Genomic DNA, 23,821 nt, shown 5'->3' with positions numbered 1-23,821 from the left:
TATTACAACAAGGAAATGAGCTTCTGTGCATAATAACACTGGCATGTTCTGTACGAACCATAGTTCATTATAGTTCATTGTAAAATAGCAACAGTAGTGTAATTATGGTCAAAACCCTATAAATAGCATTTGGAATAATAGATCTTTCTCTCAGAATGAATGCAGCATGGTTTATATAGCGTTATCGGAATATACGGGGTGTAGGCTACTGACTGACTGCGCTCCGCGTAGCTTGATTGATTGATTGATTGATTGAAAAGTTTATTAACAGATTGCAGAATGGGTACAGTACAGTACAGCTCAGTACATACAATTGTTAATTGGGGATGCAGACCAGAGAAAGACTTTCGTATTGTTTACATCAGGGTCCCCCATTTTCAATTCATCATAAATCATAAAGCTCAACTCGTTATTATTTTGCGCAGACCGCAGAAACACGGGAACGTTTTGATTATATTTAAAAGGCTTTACGTTAAACGAAACAAGTGGAATTTCGAAGCTGTAAGCAGAATACAAGTCATATGAATATAGTGTTCTTCCCCCTTTTTACTGTATAAGAAAGAATAGAAAACGCATTGCAATGACACCAGATAGTGGACAGACTATGTATATGATGGGATTCAAGTTCGCGTTTTTGTTGATCATAGGCATGCTGTCAGAGTATGATATCAGAACATTTGTCGTCACAGATCATGTCCTAATAGAACATAGGCTATGGCATGGATCGTGATATTGTGTGGACTGTTATTATTACTGTCTGTACCGGTACCACCCATTGTGACAACAGCCTTGTGAGTCCCGCACACAAACATGATGGAATTCAAGTTCATGTATTGAAAGGCAGGCTACATCATACATGCAGTGAGATTCATTGCTACCCAATACTGACATCAAAATAGATTGTAGTATGCCTCTAGAAATCATATGCAGCAGGTAGAAAATTGACGGGAGATCCATCGCGATTTGGAATAAAATTGAGGAGAACTTTAATCCCTGGGTATTAATCAAACAACACGGGAAAAGGCAGTCATATTCCAGCGCGGTATTTATTAGTGTTTGCGCTGCCCAGGCAGCAATGGTTAATAGATATCATATCCGACATCACCGTAAGTGTACACGTCTGTCAGCCTGTCTCATGACACGCTTCCCTCGGCTTAGTCCATTTTTCCACATTTCATGGGTGTATTCCATTACCGTATATGGTTAATCGGGGCGTTTCTGGTATGCAAATACGTGAAAGCGTGCACGAGCCGCGGCGCAGAGCCAAGGTGGGATTCATCATGACAGGTGTGCGTAGAGCCTGCGTACGCACGTGTGATGAATCCCGACTTCCCTGTGCGTACACTAGTTCTACATTCCGTGCTTACGTATGGAAATAGAACATGTTCTACGCACACATTGATGAATGAGGGCCCTGAACTACACATCCATATACTCTGTATGATAGCAGGTACAACAGTGCTGTATATACTACTGCATATTTACATTTATATATTTTATATCATTTATATCTACCCACATGTGTCTGAATATACCTGCATATAACTCCACTATATACTTGCTTATACACCTGCACATAACCCATAGCTCTGTATGATAGCATGTACAATAATACTGTATATACATATATATATATATATATATATATATATATATATATATATATATATATATATATATATATAGTTATTCTCACTGCATACCTATCCTCACCCGTCTGTACATAGTCCTACATCTAATCTATATCTGTACATATACTACTCTTACTAGTACGCTGCTGGCCAGTAGTAGTCATACTGTCTTTATTTATTATACTACAACTCTGATTAGCACGACACTCAGTAGTACTAATTTGTATATTTTGTACCCAGTTTAATCACCTGTACATTGTATATTGCTGTTGCACTTTACGGCTACATTTGCACTCTGGTTGGACGCCAAACCTCTTTTCGTTGTACTGTACTTGTGCTGTATAATGACAATACATTTGAATCTAATCTAATCTAATCTAAAGTGGCCAGTCGAGCGCACTCACCAAAGACCAGCGCCAGTTTGAGGTACTTATCCTTGGCCTCCAGGACCTGCAGGCCCAGGTCGGGGCTCCCCGAGGCCAGGGTGTCGTGGACACACTGCATGCTGCCCTGACAGATCCTCCGGAGCTGCTGCACCGCGGCGGGACTTAGCCCGGCCAGAAGCTCCTCCGTGGAGGCCGGCACCAGCGGGACCAAGGGGGGGACGGAGAACAACAGGCTTTCTGGGACTGGGACCGCCCCTGGAGGACACCCACAGACATGGAAACGGATGCAGACAGACGTCAACACAGACAGACACACAGTGTAAACAGAGTAATATAAACACAGACAATTAAAAATAATGGACAAATAATGGAAGGTGCCGCAGCAAGGTTTTTAACTGGAACGAGGAAACATGACCTATTTGTACAGCCGTTTATTAAGCGTTCCTTCACTGGTTACCTGGGAGTTATAGAATTTAAGATGTTGTTGATCACTTTTCAGGCTCTCTAGGGGCTTGTCCCTAAATACATATCTGAACTTTTAATACCCTGTGAGCCGGAGATCCCCAGACACGGCCCTACGGGTACATTTTGATACTAATAAAAACTAAAAACATATTTGATGCATTTTTTATTGATCCGTTTCTATTTTAGTTTTTTTAATTTTACTCTTGTTTTATTACTTCTGCCCCCTCTGTTCTATGTTTTACCATGTGTAAAGCACTGAAAGGTGCTATACAAATAAAGTGTATTATTATTATTATTATTATTATTATTATTATTATTATTATTATTATTATTATTATTATTATTATTATTATTATTATTACAGGGTTCCCACAAACATTGCAAAATGAAATTCAAGGCACTATTATTACTACTATTCCAAGCACTATTTTTCATTTTCAATGATGTCACTCGAAGGATACAATTCACTTTTAAATGCTGTTTTTTTTAAGCATCTTCTTGGCCTGCTTCTCAGCTAGAGCATCACACGCAAAGAAATGAGGAAAAGCAGTAGGAGCGCGCGAGACAGCGACTCGTCAGATTTGATTAAAACGGAACAAAAAAAAGATTTCTTGATTCAGAACAATTTGATCATGGATGAACAAAACATTCAATGTGAATGATTGATTTGAATTTCAAGGACTTTTTAAGCAGCTTGTTAAAAATGGGCTGTTTTCAAGGAATTCCAGGCCTTGACTTTTTTTTGTAAAAAGTCAAGCACTTTAAGCACTTCAAGGACCTTGTGCGAACCCTGTTATTATCATTATTATTATTATTATTATTATTATTATTATTATTATTATTATTATTATTATTATTATTATTATTACTATATAACCAGACTTGGACTTCAGATGTAAATATTTCCGCATCACAATGAAACAATTGAACACCTGTGTAAGGATTTGACCTGAGAATTAGAGGATTAACGGTATAAAGACACATGGTAATCATGTTGACCATCGCATCTCTCTATCCGTGTGCAGGGCCGAGGCCTTCATGTGGCCTGGTCACAACAGAGCCAGTTAACATAATGGAAGTGTATGTGGCGACAGTCCCACTCACAGGACAGGCCGAAGCGCTGCAGGTTCTCCTGGGAGGGAGGGTTGAGGTTGGGCGACGGCATCAGCGTGCCGTCGGACAACAGGAAGTCGTCGGAGCGGTTGGAGCTCCAGAGGCCCAGCAGGCCGACGGTGCGGTTGTAGAAGGTCTGGGGCACCTCCACCAGCGCCCCCAGCTGCCTGCTACCCTCGCTACGCCACACCGCCACGTGGAGACCCCCGGCGTACACGGCCGCACACCGTCTCACCGACGTGCAGCGCATGGCGAAGCCCTCCTCACCAACGTGCACTACCCCTGGGATGACAGCAGGTGGCGGTGTTAATCCAGTTGGAGTTGACTGGTCTGTACAGGATGTTTTACAGTAACACTTATGCTTAGTAACACATGATGCCCTGTTTCAGGGCCAGGCGTTTGTCATTACCGACAGAAACTGGGATGTTCACGTCGTCAATGAGAACCTCCAGTCCCTCCCCGTGGTCCTCACACCTCCACTCTACCTGAGAACACACACACACAGAGGTCAGGAATGTTATGTTATAAGGTAAATGGACTGCATTTATATAGCACTTTTATCCAAAGCGCTTTACAATTGTGCCTCACATTCACTCACACAGCCAAGTCCATTTTGAGGTTTTATTTGGACAGCCCGTGTGTTTTCACTGGTAAAGACATCACCCCGAAAGTACTCAAGTACTCAGTGCCTTCATGTATGAATAAATGGGACACATTACAACTGACCATGGTTAGAGATCGAACTGTGGACCTTTACGATTACCAGACGATCATTCTACCTCATGAGCCACTGTCAGTGTTATCAATCAAAACACACTCTTGCTTTCTGTATCTCTTTCTCAAGACAAATTACACAAACAGGCATGTGGACACACACGCACACACATATCACTTTTCTCCAACTTTCACCACTTGCCTCCTCACTCTCCCTGAGACACAACCCCCTCCCCCCCCACACACACACACACACACACACACACACACACACACACACACACACACACAGACAGACAGACAGACAGACAGACAGACAGACAGACAGACAGACAGACAGACAGACAGACAGACAGACAGACAGACAGACAGACAGACAGACAGACAGACAGACAGACAGACACACAGACAGACAGACACACAGACAGACACACAGACAGACACACAGACAGACACACAGACACACAGATGTAACGGGGAAGTCCGTGGGGTCCACAGTCACTGAAACAGGTGTGTTGACGGGTGACTGTGGCAGTGCGGGCTGGTAAATTAAACTCACTTCCCCATAACAGGGTTAATAGACGCATAGGTACGGTAGTTAGGAGTGGATCCACTTCTTAGTGCAGCGGTCTGTGTCGTCGCCCGCGGACGCGGGAGCCCCCTGTTCGACTCCCCCTTGGGACATTCTCATTTAACATTTAACATCAAACACAACGCAGACCAATATGATCCGTCACACAGACACACAGACTGACACACAGACAGACACACAGACAGACACACAGACTGACAGACAGACAGACACACAGACAGACACACAGACACACAGACTGACCTTGCCGATCCCCTGGTGGAAGGCAGCCATGCGCACCACGACGGGGACCTGTCTGGGCCGTGCATTGGTCTGCAGCCGGCCTGTCTCCCCTTGCAGGGTGAAGATATTGGAGCCGGTGCTGGAGGAGAGACGCACAATCACAAACTCCCCCAGGGCCTTGAAGGAGTACTCGGTCCCATCGAAGGTGATGAAGTGGAGGCTGCCGTACACCATAGCTGCAGAACAGGAGCGCTTACATTACAGGCTGTTACTGTACATTACTGTTACATTACAGGCTGTTACAGTGGTGCAGTCGTAATATGGGCCAAGGCCAAACGCCACGTGCACGCGCGCTCCCGCCCAACACTCCAACACACGCACACACACACACGCACACACACACGCACACACACAGTCTAGGTGATAAGTGCCGGCCGGGGTATACGGCGCGACGAGTCATTTTTGTGTCGTCGCGCCGTATAGGCACCCCGGCCGGCACTTATCACCTAGACTTTGCATAATAATAGGATGCGCGCACTTCTGCCTCAGTGACGTAGCCTAAACGTCGTTTGACCGCGTATGCCCACCACTGCATACCTGGTTACAGTACAGGATGTTACATTACATTACTGTTACATTACAGGCTGTTACATTACAGGCTGTTACATTACATTACTGTTACATTACAGGCTGTTACATTACAGGCTGTTACATTACAGGCTGTTACATTACATTACTGTTACATTACAGGCTGTTACATTACAGGCTGTTACATTACAGGCTGTTACAGTACAGGCTGTTACATTACAGGCTGTTACATTACAAGCTGTCCCGACAACAATGCATTTTCTACAAAGAATACATCATTTTCTCACAGTATTTAACATACATGTACGCAATATATTTACAATGTAGGTTTTGCTTGAGTGCTGTGACGCAGGCTACTCTGCAGATGGTGAAGGTGTCCTTCTACTGAGCAGGTGCAACTTGCTGGTTGACTGACAGATGACCCACAATGCAATTATCTATATGTTTCATCTCTAAAATCAATTCATGTTCTTTTTTTTCTTCTCTCGATTGTTTTATCTTTCGGTTACGTTTTACAGAAAGTCTTCCTCACCGACACCCTGTGTTGCCTTCTTGCCCGCGATGCAGCGCTCTGGGTTGATCCAGCCGTAACCCCGGCAACGGTCCATGGGTCTCTTGGTGAGGTAGAGGTGGCAGAGAGGAGACTTAATACAACACCACTGGAACGGCAGCAGGTCCCCATCTAGAGAGAGAGAGAGAGAGAGAGAGAGCAACACATTATGATTGAAATGTTATTTCCGTGTTAAAATGAATACAATAGAAATTATTCTTTTAAAGTTGCATAACATTTCCAGCACCTAATTCTAGCAGCTTTGAAATCTTTAGATGAGGAGCCATATAAGTCCTGTTTTATAGTTTTTTCAAACCTAATTATCTAACCATGGTCCGTTGTAATGTTGTGTCCCATTTATTCATACATGAAGGCACTGAGTACTTTCTGAGAAAGCTGAGTAGTTTCAGTCTTTACCAGTGAAAACACATGGGCTGTCCAAAAATAAAAGGTCAAATAAATCCCTCAATGATCTAAAACATCTCGTCGATCATCACACTGAAAGGGCCATCTCATACATACAGCTAATCATACAGATGATTCAGATCGGGATGCGTTACCGATATGCTGCTGTATGCTGTGTCCGGAGAAGTAGCGCTCGGTGTAGCCGGCCTGCAGTGGTCCCTGGGGGTCATAGACGCACCTCTTCCCTGAGCCGCGTGGGTTGGTCAGGATGGACTGAAACACGTGGCCCCCGCTGCCCCCCCAGCGCAGTTCCCTCAGCTGCCTCACCCTGGAGGCCTGCTCGCTGGGCACAGACTCCGGCCCGAACGCCAGGTCCTCCAGGGCCTGGGCGCGGGTACACGGGCAAGAAGACACCCCTGACGCCCACACCTCTGGGTCGGGCTCCGTCATGGCCCACGCTTGGCACCTCATGCCCTGGGCCGGGTCGGCCCCCGTGGTGGGCCCCGTTAGGTCGTACACCAGCTGTCCTGCTTCTCCCAGGGTCCCGCTCACCTGTTGGGGTCTGTATCGGCCCCTGGGACCAAACAGGTTTTCCGGCGGGGTGGTGGTTTCGTTGTGGAAGTGGCTCTTTCCGTCCGTGTAGCCGATGAGAGCGTTGTGGTGGACCCTCTGTCCGGAGCCCCAGCGCATGTCCCCGTACCGCAGCAGGGCAAAGGAGCGCACTCCGTCCGTGGTCAGGATACACTGGAAGGTGTTAGTCTGCAAAACAGCCCCCAGGTGGCGCCACATGGGGGGGAAATAACACAGGAGACTCTGAGAAGGGTTTCGACCAAATCTCTCCCTTCTTCTCGCTGACACTTAAAGGGCTCACGTTGCACACACAACAATGGAATGTAAACCAGGACAAATACCAAGGCAGGCGATGCCACACCTTGCTCCAACCATACCTCTCACTAACTCATTTCCAAGCAGGGTTGGCTTGATACACTGCATGGAGGTGATTAATGATATGAATCTCCTGCCCCAGGGATTTTGGCACGAGGGACAACAGATTTACCATACAGGGTATACCGTTTACCCAGAGCAGCTACAGTAGCTCGCACACACACACACACACACACACACACACACACACACACACACACACACACACACACACACACACACACACACACACACACACACACACACAATTCAGAACTACACAAGGAAGTCTGGTAGGCAAAGGCGGCACATTACCAAACAAGACTAGTAACAAGACTCCAAACAAGACTCAGAACCTGGTATACAGTATGACTGAAACGTGTATTCATTACACCGGCATATCCAGTACTTTGGCTTTTTTCACGGCCGCGCCTACTTTTGGGGGGAAACACGGACACCATTCCTATTGACCGCTGTTGTGCTTCCTCATTTCCCTAACTGAACATTTAATAGTACGCTTGTGAATCTCCAAGTGACCTAAACCTAAGAGGTGATGACTATTTCTGGGCCTTGATAGTCTTTGGCGTGATTTATGCCCTGTGTTTTGTCCTAAAGTTGTAGTTTATGAACAAACGGCTTTATTCCCCAAGTTGTTTTCCCCAGAAGATGCGCGGTGTGATGAAAATAGAGGCGTGGCGTGATGAAATAGAGGCGTGGCGATGTGGCGTGATGAAAATAGAGGCGTGGCGTGATGACAATAGAGGCGTGTCGCAATGAAAATAGAGGCGTGGCGTGATTAAAATAGAGGCGTGGCGTGATGAAAATAGAGGCGTGGCGTGATGACAATAGAGGCGTGGCGTGATGAAAATAGAGGCGTGGCGTGATGACAATAGAGGCGTGGCGTGATGAAAATAGAGGCGTGGCGTGATGACAATAGAGGCGTGGCTCGATAAAAATAGAGGCGTGGCGTGATGACAATAGAGGCGTGGCGTGATGAAAATAGAGGCGTGGCGTGATGACAATAGAGGCGTGGCGTGATGACAATAGAGGCGTGGCGTGATGACAATAGAGGCGTGGCGTGATGACAATAGAGGCGTGGCGTGATGACAATAGAGGCGTGGCGTGATGACAATAGAGGCGTGGCGTGATGAAAATAGAGGCGTGGCGTGATGACAATAGAGGCGTGGCGTGATGACAATAGAGGCGTGGCGTGATGACAATAGAGGCGTGGCGTGATGACAATAGAGGCGTGGCGTGATGACAATAGAGGCGTGGCGTGATGAAAATGAGAGATTCACATAGTGAGCGGCTGCTACAGTTAGTGACATTGCCAGTCATACAGATGCTTCACTCTAAAAACTAGGATACATTATTGGCGATTTATATTTTTAATGGTTGGACCTTTCTGTTTTGACAGATGTGTCTGATGGCCCTGCCTCCATCACAGGGCTGACTGCCACTCAGCTCTCCTCTTGAAAATAGTTAGCAAGTCTTGTCACTGTTAGCTTATTAAATATGACAAGAGCAGAGCCTCCCTAACCGGTTTTAATCAGATCTTGTACTTTATCCTTCTGCACAGACACAGAGCTGATTCTCATTTGAGGTGAATGCCTCCAACAGTGACACACATACTACTGCCCACACACACACACACACACACACACACACACACACACACACACACACACGCACACACACGCACGCGCACACACACACGCACACGCACACACACGCGCACACACACACACCCGCCCAACAGCCCCACCTCCTCCCACTCAGCACACACACACACAGAGCTGATGTCATCTGATATATTAAACTTATCCTCTCAGAGCGTTTTGTCCCCTCCTGTTTCAAGTCATCCACCATTGTTCCAGTGCCAAAGAAGAGCGGGGTAACATACCTGAATGACGCCCTGTTGCCCTCCCTCCCATAGTGAGCAGGTTCTTTGAGAAGCATGTTTAAGAAATTAATCTGTAGCGGACTCCCAACCATCACTGAAAAAGACCCTCAACAATTGACCTGCTGGCTAAACAGATCCACAGACGACGGCACGATAGCCACACGCCACTCCACAGCGCCCTCAACCACCATGTGAGGATGCTGTTCATGGACTGCGGTTCAACATTCAACACTATAGTCCCCGCCAGACTCGACACCAAACTCAGGAACCTAGGTCTCTCAACGCCAGCCTGTGCAGCTGGATCCAGCTGGACTTTCTGTCAGACCGATGCCAGGTGGTGAGGATGGGACCCAGCACCTCTGCTGCCCCTCTGACCCTCAACACAGGAGCCCCCCCCCCAGAGTCTGAAAACATTCTTTTTTTTGGGCACTTTGCCCATTGTTTTCAGCATACACAAGGAAGAGGGTTTGCATTTTGGATTTGATTAAGCTCTTGCTGATGTTTTTGTAATGGTCACATAATCAATCAAGGTTTTGGAAAGCATTAAAGAACCGTTTTTTTTCCAATCTTGTTGGCATTGTGTAACAGAAGGCATGTCAATGACTGATACCGTTGCACTGGTTCTTTAAGTATAGACGCATTCTAAAAGCGTCTTAGCCTTTTGAAGTCCTTTACCAAGTACACCAGTGGTCAAGGAAGGAAGGAAGAATGGTGTATTTACCTCTGATTGGTTGACCTTCTGGTATGACACGGCCATCACATGGTCCCAGGTGATCTTGAGGATCCAGGCCGGGGAGAAGGAAGGCCTGTTCCGCTGCACCTCGAACACCGTCACGTCCTCCGCCGTGCGGTTGAACACGATCTGGGAGTAAATGTCTGACATGTTCAACGTGTGATATTCCTGAGAGACAAAGACAGAAGCAGAGCAGGAGAGTGAAGATGAGAATGAGGAGAAGATGAGAGAGGAAGGTCACTCACGCCTTTCTCGTGAACATTTTAGGAAGCGAGAAATAAAGAAATACGTTTATTTATCCCTCATAAATGGACTGCATTTATATAGAGCTTTTATCCAAAGCGCTTTACAACTCATGCCTCACGTTCACCCATTCATTCACACACCGACGGTGGAGGCGACCATGCAAGGAGGTAGGGAGGTAGAGCAGTCGTCTGGTAATCCGGAGGTTCCCGGCTCGATTCCCGCTCCTACGGGCAGCGCGTCGAAGTGTCCTTCAGAAAGACACTTAACCCCTAACTGCTCCCGATTAGTTGCCTCCGCCGTCGGTGTGTGAATGTGTCAGTGAATGGGTAAAATGTGAGGAACAAATTGTAAAGCACTTTGGATAAAAGCGCTATATAAATGCACCATTTACCATTTACCATGTAAGTGTCTTGCTCAAGGACACTTCGCACACGCTGCTGGGAGTGGGAATTGAACCACGAGTTTCATTAGCCAACTAAAGAGCCTCAGAAAGCACAACTCAAAAATGGACTAATTGACTAATCAATTTGAACCAAAATTGATTAGTAGAAAAAGCCAGATGATAGAAATATATAGTCGAGGTTGAAAAAACCAGAATTATCCTATAAATAATCCCTGGGGCAGAATTGAGGTATTGGTGTAATTCTTGATTTTATATCCTCCTGGTAGTTCTTGGACTCTACACACTGACCCTTGACCTCTGATGACCTCTGACCTGATATAGCAGCCGTCCCTCCCCCAGGGTGAGGTCAGCGTCGTCCCAAAACACAGCCAGCAGGGCCAGGCTCTCGTTGCCACGGAAACCCTCAGGGAAAGGGGCGGGGAACAGGAATTGCTCGTTCTCAGCGACCGACTGGAACTGGACCAGGCCGTTATCAGAAAACTGAAGAAAGAAAGAAAGAAAGAAAGAAAGAAAGAAAGAAAGAAAGAAAGAAAGAAAGAAAGAAAGAAAGAAAGAAAGAAAGAAAGAAAGAAAGAAAGAAAGAAAGAAAGAAAGAAAGAAAGAAAGAAAGAAAGAAAGAAAGAAAGAGATGACAAGAGAGAGGGATCTAATAGAATATTGTGTTTGAAATGCCATTTATGACTGATTCTGCTATCATGATCGTATAGTATATTGTATTTTCTATTAAAAGTAGAGATTGAAGTTTGATATTGAATGTAATTAAGTATGAAAAGTATGCATTATACACATGTATTCCAGTGCTTCGGAGCGTTCACAGCTCGCACCATTGACCTATAAAGGTCATGTTATGTATGTAAATGTAAGTGGTATGTAGTTCAGTTATGCTGCTCTGATTAAAGGTTATGTTAAAGTGGTATGTAGTTCAGTTATGCTCTCTGATTAAAGGTTATGTTAAAGTTGTATGTAGTTCAGTTATGCTGCTCCGATTCTGTCCTTTTGAAGCTTCAAATTTGAAAGTACATAATCTTCATACATTTTTGCCACATTTTCTATGCAAAATCTAGTTAGTTAGTACAAAGTATGGTAAAAAGAAAAAACACACAAAAAAAACACATAGTTATCATCACTGCATTTTAGTCATAACATATCATTCATTTTATTCTTAACCTCAATCTCATATCAGATCTGTATGTAGTACATGTGTGCATGGATGCTCACATAAATCCTGTGGTACAATCTTCCCATGAAGGGGAAGCCCATCGGTGGTATGATGTAGGGAGAGGTTCCATCTGCCCCCTCCACCTCCACTCCGCCGTCTCCCACCTCATCTCCATAAGGGTACAAGTCGCTCTCTGAGGGGGAAACAGGGCCAGTCAGGTCATGGCGCACACCCAACATGGGCTCTAGTCAGTCAGCAACACTATTATCAAATTGACCCATCTCAAATCCCGCCCCTTTGTCCGAGGGAAGCAACAGTTGTGATTGAAGGATCAAGAAAAGAGGGCGCAGGGATTGAGATAGATCAAATAACAAGTGCATATATTTCACTGTACAAAGCACTGTAAAATCACCAAAACTGGATGAATGAAATGATACTGTACATCTAAAAACTTTTGATAGCCACATGTGTATAGCGGTACAGAGTATTCAGAAGACATCCAGTAAGGCAGACTTATAGAGGTATTGCCCACCCTGTCTAACCATCTCTTTACACACTGTGCTGTTAGCGAGACAGGAGCAGCTGAAGGACCCTGGCAGGTTGGTACATGACGTGTGTCCAGGGCATGCCGTGGGTGACGCACACTCGTCCCGATCCACGCACCCTCCCTCTCCGCGCCCCCTGTGCTTTGTGGTCACCCAGCCCTGGCCGCATTGGCACGTGAACCCTCCTACGTGGTTGGAGCAGGTGGCGCCGTGGTGGCATCTCCCGTTGTCCTGTTGACACTCGTCCAGATCCACGCAGAGCGGCCCGATCCCAACGAAGCCCGGCAGACAGGCGCACAGGAAGGACCCCGGGGTGTTGAAGCAGCGGGCACGGGCGTGGCACGGCTTGCTCAGGACGGCGCACTCGTCCACGTCCTCGCACCAGGTGCCGTTGCCCGCGTGGCCCCGGGGGCAGTGGCACGAGAAGGTGCCGGGGCTGTTCCAACACCGGGCCAGGGGGTGGCACGGCGTAGCCTCACATTCATCCGTGTCGACGCACGCTCCCTCCTCCTCGTGGAACCTCTCTGGACAGGAGCAGTGGTACGCCCCGGGCGCGTTGGCGCACACCTGGTCAAAGCGGCAGGTGCTATTGTCCGCACACTCGTCTATATCCTCACAGTCCGGTCCCGCTGGCGTATACCCGGGCACACATGGACACAGGAAGGAGCCCACTGTGTTGTTACACACTGAATACTCAGGGCACGGGGCACTGGAGTCCTGGCACTCGTCCACATCCTGGCACTCTGTGCCGCTGAGAACGAAACCGCCATCACAGGGGCAAGAGTAGGTCCCCGGGCTGTTGACGCAGGTGGAGTGGGACTTACACACACTGTGCAAGTCTGAGTGCACTATATGTCTCGTGTATGTATGTGACGAATAAACCTCTTGAATCTTGAATCCTGAGTTACCGGAGCACTCGTCAACATCCACACACTCCGTGCCGTTACTCCAGAAGCCTCGGTTACAGTCGCAGTGGTACGAGCCTATGGCGTTCACACACGTCCCGTTGGCGCAAAGTGGCCCCGCCTCGGTATCGTTGCACTCATCGATATCCACACACAGGTGGCCTAGACTGAGGAATCCTATGTCACACGGACACGCGTAGCTTCCGTCGATGTTGAGACACGCGCTGTGCTCGGGGCAGGTGGAGTGGTCCAGGCATTCGTCGACATCCTCGCATCCGGTGTCGTCCCCCCAGTAACCGTCGTGGCACTCGCAGACGAACCGTCCTTCCGTGTTGAGGCAGGTGGACATGTCGGGGCACTGGGCTAGGCCCAAAGAGCACTCGTCTACATCCAGACACAGGGAGTTGTTAGCGGCGAAGCCCGGGTCACAGGGACAGACGTAGCTCCCGTCTGTGTTATTGCAGGTGCTGCTGTCGGGGCAGGAGTGGCTCCCAGACGAACACTCGTCCACGTCCAGGCAGTGGGTCTCGTTGCCGTGGTAGCCGCCCCAGCAGTGGCAGTCGTAGGAGCCCTCCCAGTTGGTGCAGTAGGAGAACGCCGGGCAGACCGCGGACGGTCCCAGAGACGGGCCACACTCGTCGACGTCCCGGCATTCCGTGCCGTTGCCGTGATAACCGTCCGGGCAGCGGCAGTAGAAGGAGCCGTGGTCGCGGAGGCACTCGGCTCGGGGGTGACACGCGCTGCTGGCGTTCAGGCAGTCGTCCTCGCTCACGCAGGTGCCCCGGTCGTACGCCAGGGCCAAGATGCAGATGCAGCCATAGGAGCCGGGCACGTTGTAGCACGTCATGCTGGCGCCGCAGGCCGTGGCCAGCCGACACTCGTCCACGTCCTCGCAGACGTAGCCGTCCCCCCGGTACCCGTCCAGGCACTGGCAGAGGTAGGACCCGTCGCTGTTGCTGCACAGCCCCAGGGAGCTGCAGTTGTGGGGCAGCGTGGAGTTTTGGGCACACTCGTCCACGTCCTGGCACTCGAAGCCAGTGCCCTCTGTGCCAGGCGGGCAGGCACAGGCGAAGGCTCCTGGCGTGTTTGTGCAGCTGGCGACTGGATGGCATCCTCCATTTTGGATTTGGCACTCATCAATGTCTATAATTTATCCAAAATGGGAAAGTGTCAGGGAAAACATCCCCACATGGTGCTAAAGGAAAGCTCAGAGGGGCAAATTAATCATGTTATGGATATATATATTATATATATATATATATGATGAGGTGCAGATGCTTACCAGAGCAGTTTCTCCCATTGCCTGTGAAGCCACTGAGACAGAAGCAGTGATGACTCCCCACTGTGTTCTCACACCGAGCAAACTCACTGCACTCCTGCTGCCCTGTCTCACACTCGTTCACATCTGGGAGGAGAGATAGAGAGAGAGAGGGCGATTAGGCAATTACATTATCACATATTAATAGTGCCATGTCAGACACCAAGGACTGTCTCACTGGTGGCATTTTATTGGATTTAAGACATTTCTATCTCTCTCAAATTGTAGGGATGTTGTATGAATGGTTCATTAAACACCATTGCTTACAAACAATGGAGCAGTTTATCACGAGGAGCTTGGGAACACATGAAACTCTTTTTCCTGGCCCACATGTCGTGTTCTGTCAATAAATGACAGGAATGAAACAATGTCTTCATCTTGTTTTGTGTTCTTGTGACAAGGCTATCCTGGGCAGTGGTTAGCAATGCTGCCTCACAGCAAGAGGGTTCTGGGTTCAATTTTGGCAGGGGGGCCTTTCTGAGTGGAGTTTGCATGTTCTCTCTGTGTTTGCATGGGTTTCCTCCGGGTACTCCCACACCAAAAGACATGCATGCTAGGAAGACTACTACCATTGCCCTTGACCAAGGTACTGACATCACAACTGGAGTTCCCTGTGAGTATGTGGCTTCCCACTGCTCCTCCGTAGTTAGGGTGGGTCAAATGCAAAGGAATAATTCCCCCATATTAACTGAACTTATTTAATAATAAAACACGAGATACGTGCCCTAATGATAAGAACAAGCGCTCAATGAAGAAACCCAATCCCATTGCCAAAAGAAAGTCTAACATGTCTATAAATATACTAAATTGAAGTCCATCTTCATCCAACACCTTTATCAAACCCCTCATAACTGTCTCCTATCCCTTCCTTTCATTTGCACTAGGCCACTTAACTCTAGCTTTCTGCCCACAGCTCTCCTCCTCCTCCTCCTCCTCCTCAGTGACAGGGTTGCGTCATTACTTTTACCAACCGATTTCCAGTTCCGCGTTCTGCGATCTGATTGGCCACTGACGTTTCTGGTCATGTGACATCTGCACCAATCGTGTGACGCCTGTTTCTTTCACCGGTTAAGCTTAGGCACTCTTTCGAAGTTGGTTAAGGTTAGAGTTTGTCTTAGAGCAGGGCGATAGAACACCAGCCCTGATTCCAAACTCTAACCTTAACCAACTTCGAAAGAGTCGCCTAAGCTTAACCAGTGATAAACTAGGCGTTAGGTAGTTTGCAGGCTGTTCGAGGCGGAAATAGGCACAGAAACAGGCGTCACGCGATTGGCGCACATGTCACATGACCAGAAACGTCAGTGGCCAATCAGATCGCAGAACTGGAAATCGGTTGGTAAAAGTATAGACGCGACAGGGTTACTGATATTGCATTCATCCTACTCATAGCGCTGTTCTCTATAGTCCTAGTTCTGGAGGTCTGAGATACTGTCCTCCATTGAACCGCTCATCCAACTCATAGTCCTGTCCTCTCCATGTACCTCTGCCTGTGAGTATTTGGATTAGATTATATTTAAATAAAAAACTGGACATTCAAAGGGCAAATGGCAGGGCAGTGGTGGTCTGAAGGATCTGAAGACCAGATCAGTAGGTAAATCTAGGTTTGGGAAGGAATGATCAACAACCAATGCTGAGGTGCCCTTGAGCAAGAGGCACCAAACCACCAGCTGCTCAGTGACCAACAATAGATGATTGTGGTTGCACTGGGTAGCTCCCAGATGTGTGTGTGTGTGTGTGTGTGTGTGTGTGTGTGTGTGTGTGTGTGTGTGTGTGTGTGTGTGTGTGTGTGTGTGTGTGTGTGCGTGTGTGTTCAAGTTTCTTTAATAGTTGTCATACAGAAGTACAGAATACTTTTATACAAAATGCTTCTTACTGTTACGCTCCAGAGACTGTGCTAGACAAGATAAGTATGAAATAAAATAGTATAGCATGTAAAAATAGAAGTAAAATAGAAGTCACAGTGTTCAGTATAGACATATGTACAATGTTCGATGCAGAATAGGAGTAACTGAGTTACCATACAATATACAATATACTATGCAATGTACTAATATACAATACTATATAGTGCAAAGCAGAAATGGGATGAGGTACAATTTAGGTACAATTTACAGTAAGGTGTACGAGTTGTAGTGCAAATCCTTTACCAATAAATAAAGTGTGTTTAGGTGTTCTAAAGTGTGGAGAGTGGGTGCTGCAGTGTGTTGTTTGTTTAAAGTGAGTGTGTGCATATGGATGTGTGTGCTGTGTGCATTTGATGGTTGTTGCATAGTGTTTATTGTTCGTTCAGCAGCCTGATGGCCTGGGGATAGAAGCTTCTTCTGAGTCTTTCTGTGCTCGCCATGAGACTCCGGTATCGCTTGCCTGACCGCAGCAGTTCAAAGAGGCAGTTGTTTGGGTGGCTGGAGTCCTTGATGATTATCTTAGCCTTACCCCTGCACCGCTTGTTGTAAATGTTCTGGAGGGTGGGAAGCCCCCCTCCAATTGTGCGTTCGGCTGAACGTGTCACTCTCTGTAGTCTGCTTCGGTCTTGTGCAGTGCTATTCCCAAACCAGGAGGTGATATTGCCAGTCAGGATGCTCTCTATTGTACATGCATGTGTGTGTGTGTGTGTGTGTGTGTGTGTGTGTGTGTCTGTGTGTGTGTGTGTGTGTGTTGTGTTTATTTTATTAGGATCACCAATTAGCTACAGCGTATTGCAGTGGCTATTCTTCCTGAGGTCCACAAAAAACGTACATTGTGACCTTTCAACACAACACTTACATCATGTAACATGTATCATTGCAAGTAAATATGACAAAGGACTAGTAGTACACAGTCACACACACGCACGCACACACACACACACACACACACACACACACACACACACACACACACACACACACACACACACACACACACACACACACACACACACACACACACACACACACCTTACATTATAGGGTGAAATATTAATTACAGATAAACAAATAGTATCTTACCAATGCACTTTGTCTCATTCCTAGTGTAGCCCTGTTTGCAGACGCATGCGTAGGATCCGGGGATGTTGACGCACTGAGTCTCATTTTGGGGACATACGGTGTCCCTCTGGCACTCGTCTATGTCGAAGCAGGTCAGCCCGTCGCCAGCGAAGCCCAGGTCACACACACACTGGTAGCCGGCCGGGGAGGGGTGGCACAGCCCATGAGGGTGGCAGCCGGGGTCGCACCACGGACTGGGCGGCACGCAGGTGTCGTTGTAGGCCACAGTGCCGTTCAGGCAGGAGCACACGTGGGACCCGGGGGAGTTGAGACACGTGGAGATGGACGGACAGGTGGAGTTGGAGAGCGCGCACTCATCCACGTCCTGGCACGAGAAGCCGTTGCCGTTGAAGCCCTGCTGGCAGGAGCAAGAGAAGTCGCCGGGCACGTTGGTGCACAGCGCCCGCGAATGGCACGCTCCCTCGGTGGAGCATTCGTCCACGTCCTCGCAGTGCGTGCCGTTGCCCACGAAGCCTCGCTTACAGGTGCAGGTGTGGGAACCCACGGTGTTGAGGCACGAGGCCTTGCTGTGGCACGGCTTGTCCCGGCACTCGTCCACGTCTGCGCAATCCATGGTGTCGGCGGGGCGGGAGAAACCGGACTGGCAGGGGCACTCATACGACCCGTCGGTGTTGGCGCACTGCTCGTTGACGTTGCACGGGTCGTTCAGTTCCTGGCACTCGTCTATATCCTGGCAGAGGGTCTTGTTGATAAGTATGAAGCCTGCTAGGCACAGGCAAGAGAACGAGCCCTCGCTGTTCACACACGTCGCCCTGTTCCTGCACCCTCCGTTAGCCACCAGACACTCGTTCACATCGCTACACTGGAGCAGCCCGTCCCCGGAATAGCCCACCTGGCAGCTGCAGTTAAAGGTGCCGGGCAGGTTAATGCAGATGGCCTTGGAGTGGCACTGCTGTGCCAGCGAGCACTCGTCCACATCCCTGCAGGTGATGCCGTCGCCCTTGTACCCGGCCGTGCACTCACAGGTGAAAGAGCCCGGGAAATTGGCACAGGTGGCGTCGGGGCTGCAGCGGCCTATGGCGCACTCGTCCTGGTCGCGGCACCTGGAGTTATTGTAGAGGTAGCCGGTGCCACAGTCGCAGTGGTACGAGCCGCCAGTGTTGACGCAGGCGGCGCTGGCAGGGCAGATTCCGGGCGTGCTACACTCGTCGATGTCCGTACACCGCCGTCCGTTTCCCAGAAACCCCTCCAGACAGGAGCACTCGAAGCCACCCAGCAGGTTGATACACAGCGCATTGGGGTCACAATCGTTGTTTCCGTTGTTACATTCGTTGACGTCGACACACGTCAGTCCATTCCCCGCAAAACCTTTCTTACAAGTGCACCTGTACGAGCCGACGTTGTTCACGCAGTCCGAAAACAGACTGCATATGTTCTCTGCACACTCGTCGATGTCCTGGCAGTTCTGTCCGTTGCTCTCGTACCCACTGCTGCAGGTACAGCGGTAGCTTCCGGGCAGATTCTTACAGCCTTTATAGCCGGACGACGCGGAACACACTCCCGGGGTCTCTGAGCACTCGTCTATGTCCAGACACAGGTAGTTCCCGTTGCCCTTGTACCCGGAGTTGCAGGTGCACACGTAGGAGCCGGGGTTGTTGGTGCAGGTGGCGTTCCAGTGGCAGATCCCGCTGTTGGTACACTCGTTAATATCCGTACACTGAAACCCGTTTCCTGTAAAGCCCGCTCTGCACTTGCACTCTCGCCCGCCCTCTGTGTTGGTACACTGGGCATTGGCATGACAGCCTCCATTGGCCTTCTGGCACTCGTCGTTGTCCTGGCATCCGATGCCGTCCCCATGGTATCCGCTGAGGCAGGCGCAGCTGTAGCTGCCCAGAGTGTTATTGCAGACAGCCTTGAAGTGGCAGCCATGCAGCCGCGTGGTACACTCGTCGATGTCCGAGCACGTCAGCCCGTCGCCGTAGAAGCCCACGCGGCACACGCAGGTGAAGTTGTTGACGAGGGACTTCAGACAGTCGGCGTCGGCGTGGCACCGGTTGCCCGCCGCCTCGCAGTCTGACCGTTCAGCAGCTATAGAGAGAGACCGGGGGAAAGAGAGGAAGAGAGAAGAAGGTGATCAGTATATGATTATTGTCTCAATGGGCTTCACAAACCGCCAGACACACCCTGACCTGACCCTATTATGAAGATGAGGGAAAAACTCCTGAGGTCGAGGATTCGAAGGAGGGGCCGGATATGTGTTGAGGTGAGCAACAATTTGGTAGAGAAATAAGAAATGAAGGAATAATAATAATAATCAACATAAGGAAATCATAGATAGGTATACTGGGTAAGCGGAAGCAACATAAACTACGTACATAGAGACACTGTGACGACATGGACTTTTGTATCAAGGCAAGAATGACTTGAAATCCACATGTCAAAAAGACTGCGGTATGGTCCTTTAAGACACAACTCCGTGAGACAGTGCAGGGTGGAGATGGAGGCCAGGCACACTCCAACTCCATCCCACACATCATACCAAAACAAAAGATGTAAACAAAGTGCAATACCAAGCAGGGCTCTTTTACTATAGTGTTTGCTGTTTGAGAGCATTAGGAGATTATATCTCTAACAACAGATATCATCAACAGATACCGTCTGTCTTTTGAGTAGAAACCAACAACGACAGTGAATCTTTCTCTTTAACCATTTCACTACCACTACAAAGGGTTAACCCTTTCACTACCACACTATAGACAGTTAACCTTTTACTACCACACTATAGAAGGTTAACCTTTCACTACCACACTACAGAAGGTTAACCTTTCACTACCACTACAGAAGGTTAACCTTTCACTACCACACTACAGAAGGTTAACCTTTCACTACCACTACAGACAGTTAACCTTTCACTACCACACTACAGAAGGTTAACCTTTCACTACCACACTACAGAAGGTTAACCTTTCACTACCACACTACAGAAGGTTAACCTTTCACTACCACTACAGACAGTTAACCTTTCACTACCACACTACAGAAGGTTAACCTTTCACTACCACTACAGACAGTTAACCTTTCACTACCACACTACAGAAGGTTAACCTTTCACTACCACACTACAGAAGGTTAACCTTTCACTACCACACTACAGAAGGTTAACCTTTCACTACCACACTACAGAAGGTTAACCTTTCACTACCACTACAGAAGGTTAACCTTTCACTACCACACTACAGAAGGTTAACCCTTTCACTACCAAACTACAGAAGGTTAACCTTTCACTACCACACTACATAAACAACACTTTCACAGCCACACTACAAAGGGTTAACACTTTCACTACCACACTACAGAAGGTTAACCTTTCACTACCACTACAGAAGGTTAACCTTTCACTACCACACTACAGAAGGTTAACCTTTCACTACCACACTACATAAACAACCCTTTCACAGCCACACTACAAAGGGTTAACACTTTCACTACCACACTACAGAAGGTTAACTGTCTGTAGTGTGGTAGTGAAAGGGTTAATGATGTGACTCACCTGTGGAGTATCGTATCATCGCACATAGACACACCAGCCATAGCAGTGGAAACCTATGGGGAGAACGTGAAGACAATAATGAGAATGGAGAGCTGCCATCATTTTGGAAAACTATATTTCAATTCGTTTTTAATTGTAAAATTTTTATAAAAACATTTCAATCGAATGCCTCCATTTTTGTACTTGATCGAGGCCCCTGGAAATGCCAGCCTATTATACCATTGAATGGGAAAGTAGGTAAGTCCTAATTCATACCGGAGTATATTATGTTACATTTTACAGTATCCTTTTTGTTTTCATAGCCCACTTCCACCCTGAACAATAGTGGAGAGTCTATTGTTACTGCCGTCTTAACACAGGTAGGCCTATTTCCTTAAGGTTAATCCAAGCACCACCCAAAGAACGTCAGGGACAAATCACTGTTGTTCTCCTTCTCTTGCTTACACTGTAGCTGAATCATACCTGGCAATTGTTGATCTCAAACACATCAAATCAAATCAAATCAAATTTATTTGTAAGGCCCGACAACACACATTAATGTCCCCATGGGCCGGACATGTCTTCTTTAAACAAGTCAAGAAGAAACATAACAATAAGTCAAGAACAAAACAAGAACACCATAAGGTCCAACAAATTTAAAATAAATGCAAAATAAATTAATGAATGCAAACACTTCCAGACATACCCCACGCAAAGGTAAGGAAAAACTCACTAAAACCTAACAATAGGAAAGAAATGCACCACAGGCAGTGTGGAGGAGAGAAACCTTAGAAGGGCCATTCAAGGGGGGATCTCCCTTCTTAGATGTCAAGTCAAGTCAATTTTATTTATATAGCACATTTCCAGGCAGCGGCAGCTGGCACCAAAGTGCTTCACAGGCAGGTTGATAAAAACAAAATAATGTGATGCAAGATATAAGATTAAAAACATAGTAAAGCAATGAAAGTAATAAAAAACAAAATAATATGATGCAAGATATAAGATTAAAAACATAGTAAAGCAATGAAAGTAATAAAAACAGGTAGGGCACAGTAAAACAAAGAGGATAGAAGGGCCAGGGGTCTAGTAGTGATTAAGTGGGGGGGAAGGCCAAAGAGAACAGGTAGGTTTTTAAAAGTGATTTAAAAGCCTGCACGGTCTGGGCGGTCCGTACGCTGAGGGGGAGGCTGTTCCACAGTCTAGGCGCTGCAGTGGAGAAAGCTCTGTCTCCCCTAGTCTTGAGCCTAGTTCTAGGCACCACCAATAGCAGCTGGTCAGCTGATCTGAGGGATCGGTGGGGGGGGTGGCGGTGCAAGAGCTCAGACAGATAGGGAGGAGCCGTGCCATTTAGTGATTTAAAAACATTTAGGGCTAATTTAAAATCGATCCTAAAGCGAACAGGCAACCAGTGGAGCGAGGCCAAAACTGGGCTGATGTGTTCATGTTTTTTTGTTTTGGTGAGGAGGCGCGCGGCTGCATTCTGCACCAGTTGTAGGCGGCGAAGCAGGGATTTGTCGATGCCCGTATAAAGGGCATTGCAGTAGTCGAGGCGAGTGGTGACAAAGGCATGTATCACCGTCTCTAGGTTGCTTTGGGAGAGGTATGCCTTTGTCTTCGCCAGGAGTCTAAGGTGGTAAAAACTGTTTTTGACTACGGCGCTGACCTGTTTGTCAAATTTAAAATTGCTGTCGAAGATGACCCCGAGGTTCCTGACAGAGGTGGAGAGGTTTGGACCCAGGGGACCAAGTGTGTCAATGAGGGGGGCCGGGGGGGCACTATTAAAAACAATTACCTCAGTTTTCCCTTCGTTTAGTGTCAGGGAGTTTTCAGACATCCAGCACTTGATTTGTGCCAGGCATCAACATCAGGCATGTCGGTGATAGTAGTGTTGCCGACTGACAGTTGGTAAGCATGCACTCATATGTGTAGTGAAACACAGATGAGTGCATGCAATAGCAACTGAACATTTTGAAAAATTAAAGATAGAGCTGATAGCGATAGCAACTGAACATTTTGAAAGATTAAAGATAGAGCTGATCGCGGATCTATTTGAGGCACAGGAGCGGCGCAAAGAGGGTCGCGTCCTCCCCGTCTTAATCACGGGACGTTCAACACTCCGGTCATCGCTCCGAGACAGCCGGAGACAAGGAGATAGGGGGCGGCGCAAACACATATGGTTTGAGTTTCACCTAGGGTTAGTAAATTAGTGCAAATAATGTAAGATGTCATGAGGATACTGCAGATAAAGATGATATATATATATATTAGTGCTGTCAATAGATTCAATTTTTTTTACTAATTAATCTCACAATTTTCTGTAATTAATCTAGATTAAAAATCACATTTTTCTACTTAAGACCGAAGTTTGTAACAGATATTTACTTGAGTAAAATCATGGAATTAATGTAAAATCAACACTAAGAAAGTATATTTAGATTCAAAGACTATTTTAATAGCTTTCTTTGAATACAGTTTCTCTCCTGTGAAATACAAATGTTCAACA

General features: G+C 47.5%; 1 protein-coding gene across 1 annotated transcript in view; it reads right to left on the bottom strand.

Annotated features, from left to right (window-relative positions):
- The window catches only part of LOC311234672 (mucin-like protein), a gene marked incomplete at both ends in the record, with an annotated part of 29,194 nt that extends 25,349 nt beyond the window's left edge, over positions 1–3,845 (bottom strand). The window contains 2 exons of the mRNA XM_084321917.1: positions 2,036–2,272; positions 3,587–3,845. Coding sequence (XP_084178043.1) covers positions 2,036–2,272; positions 3,587–3,845 — 496 coding nt within the window. The remainder of the gene's footprint in view (positions 1–2,035; positions 2,273–3,586) is intronic.
- Positions 3,846–23,821: the final 19,976 nt, after the last annotated feature.

This window comes from Notolepis coatsorum (assembly GCF_963971535.1).
Source record: "Notolepis coatsorum genome assembly, chromosome: 9".
In the NCBI taxonomy this organism is placed as follows: Eukaryota; Metazoa; Chordata; class Actinopteri; order Aulopiformes; family Paralepididae; genus Notolepis; species Notolepis coatsorum.
Note: the sequence above shows the minus strand (reverse complement) of the source record. Positions and strands in the feature narration are given on the sequence as shown.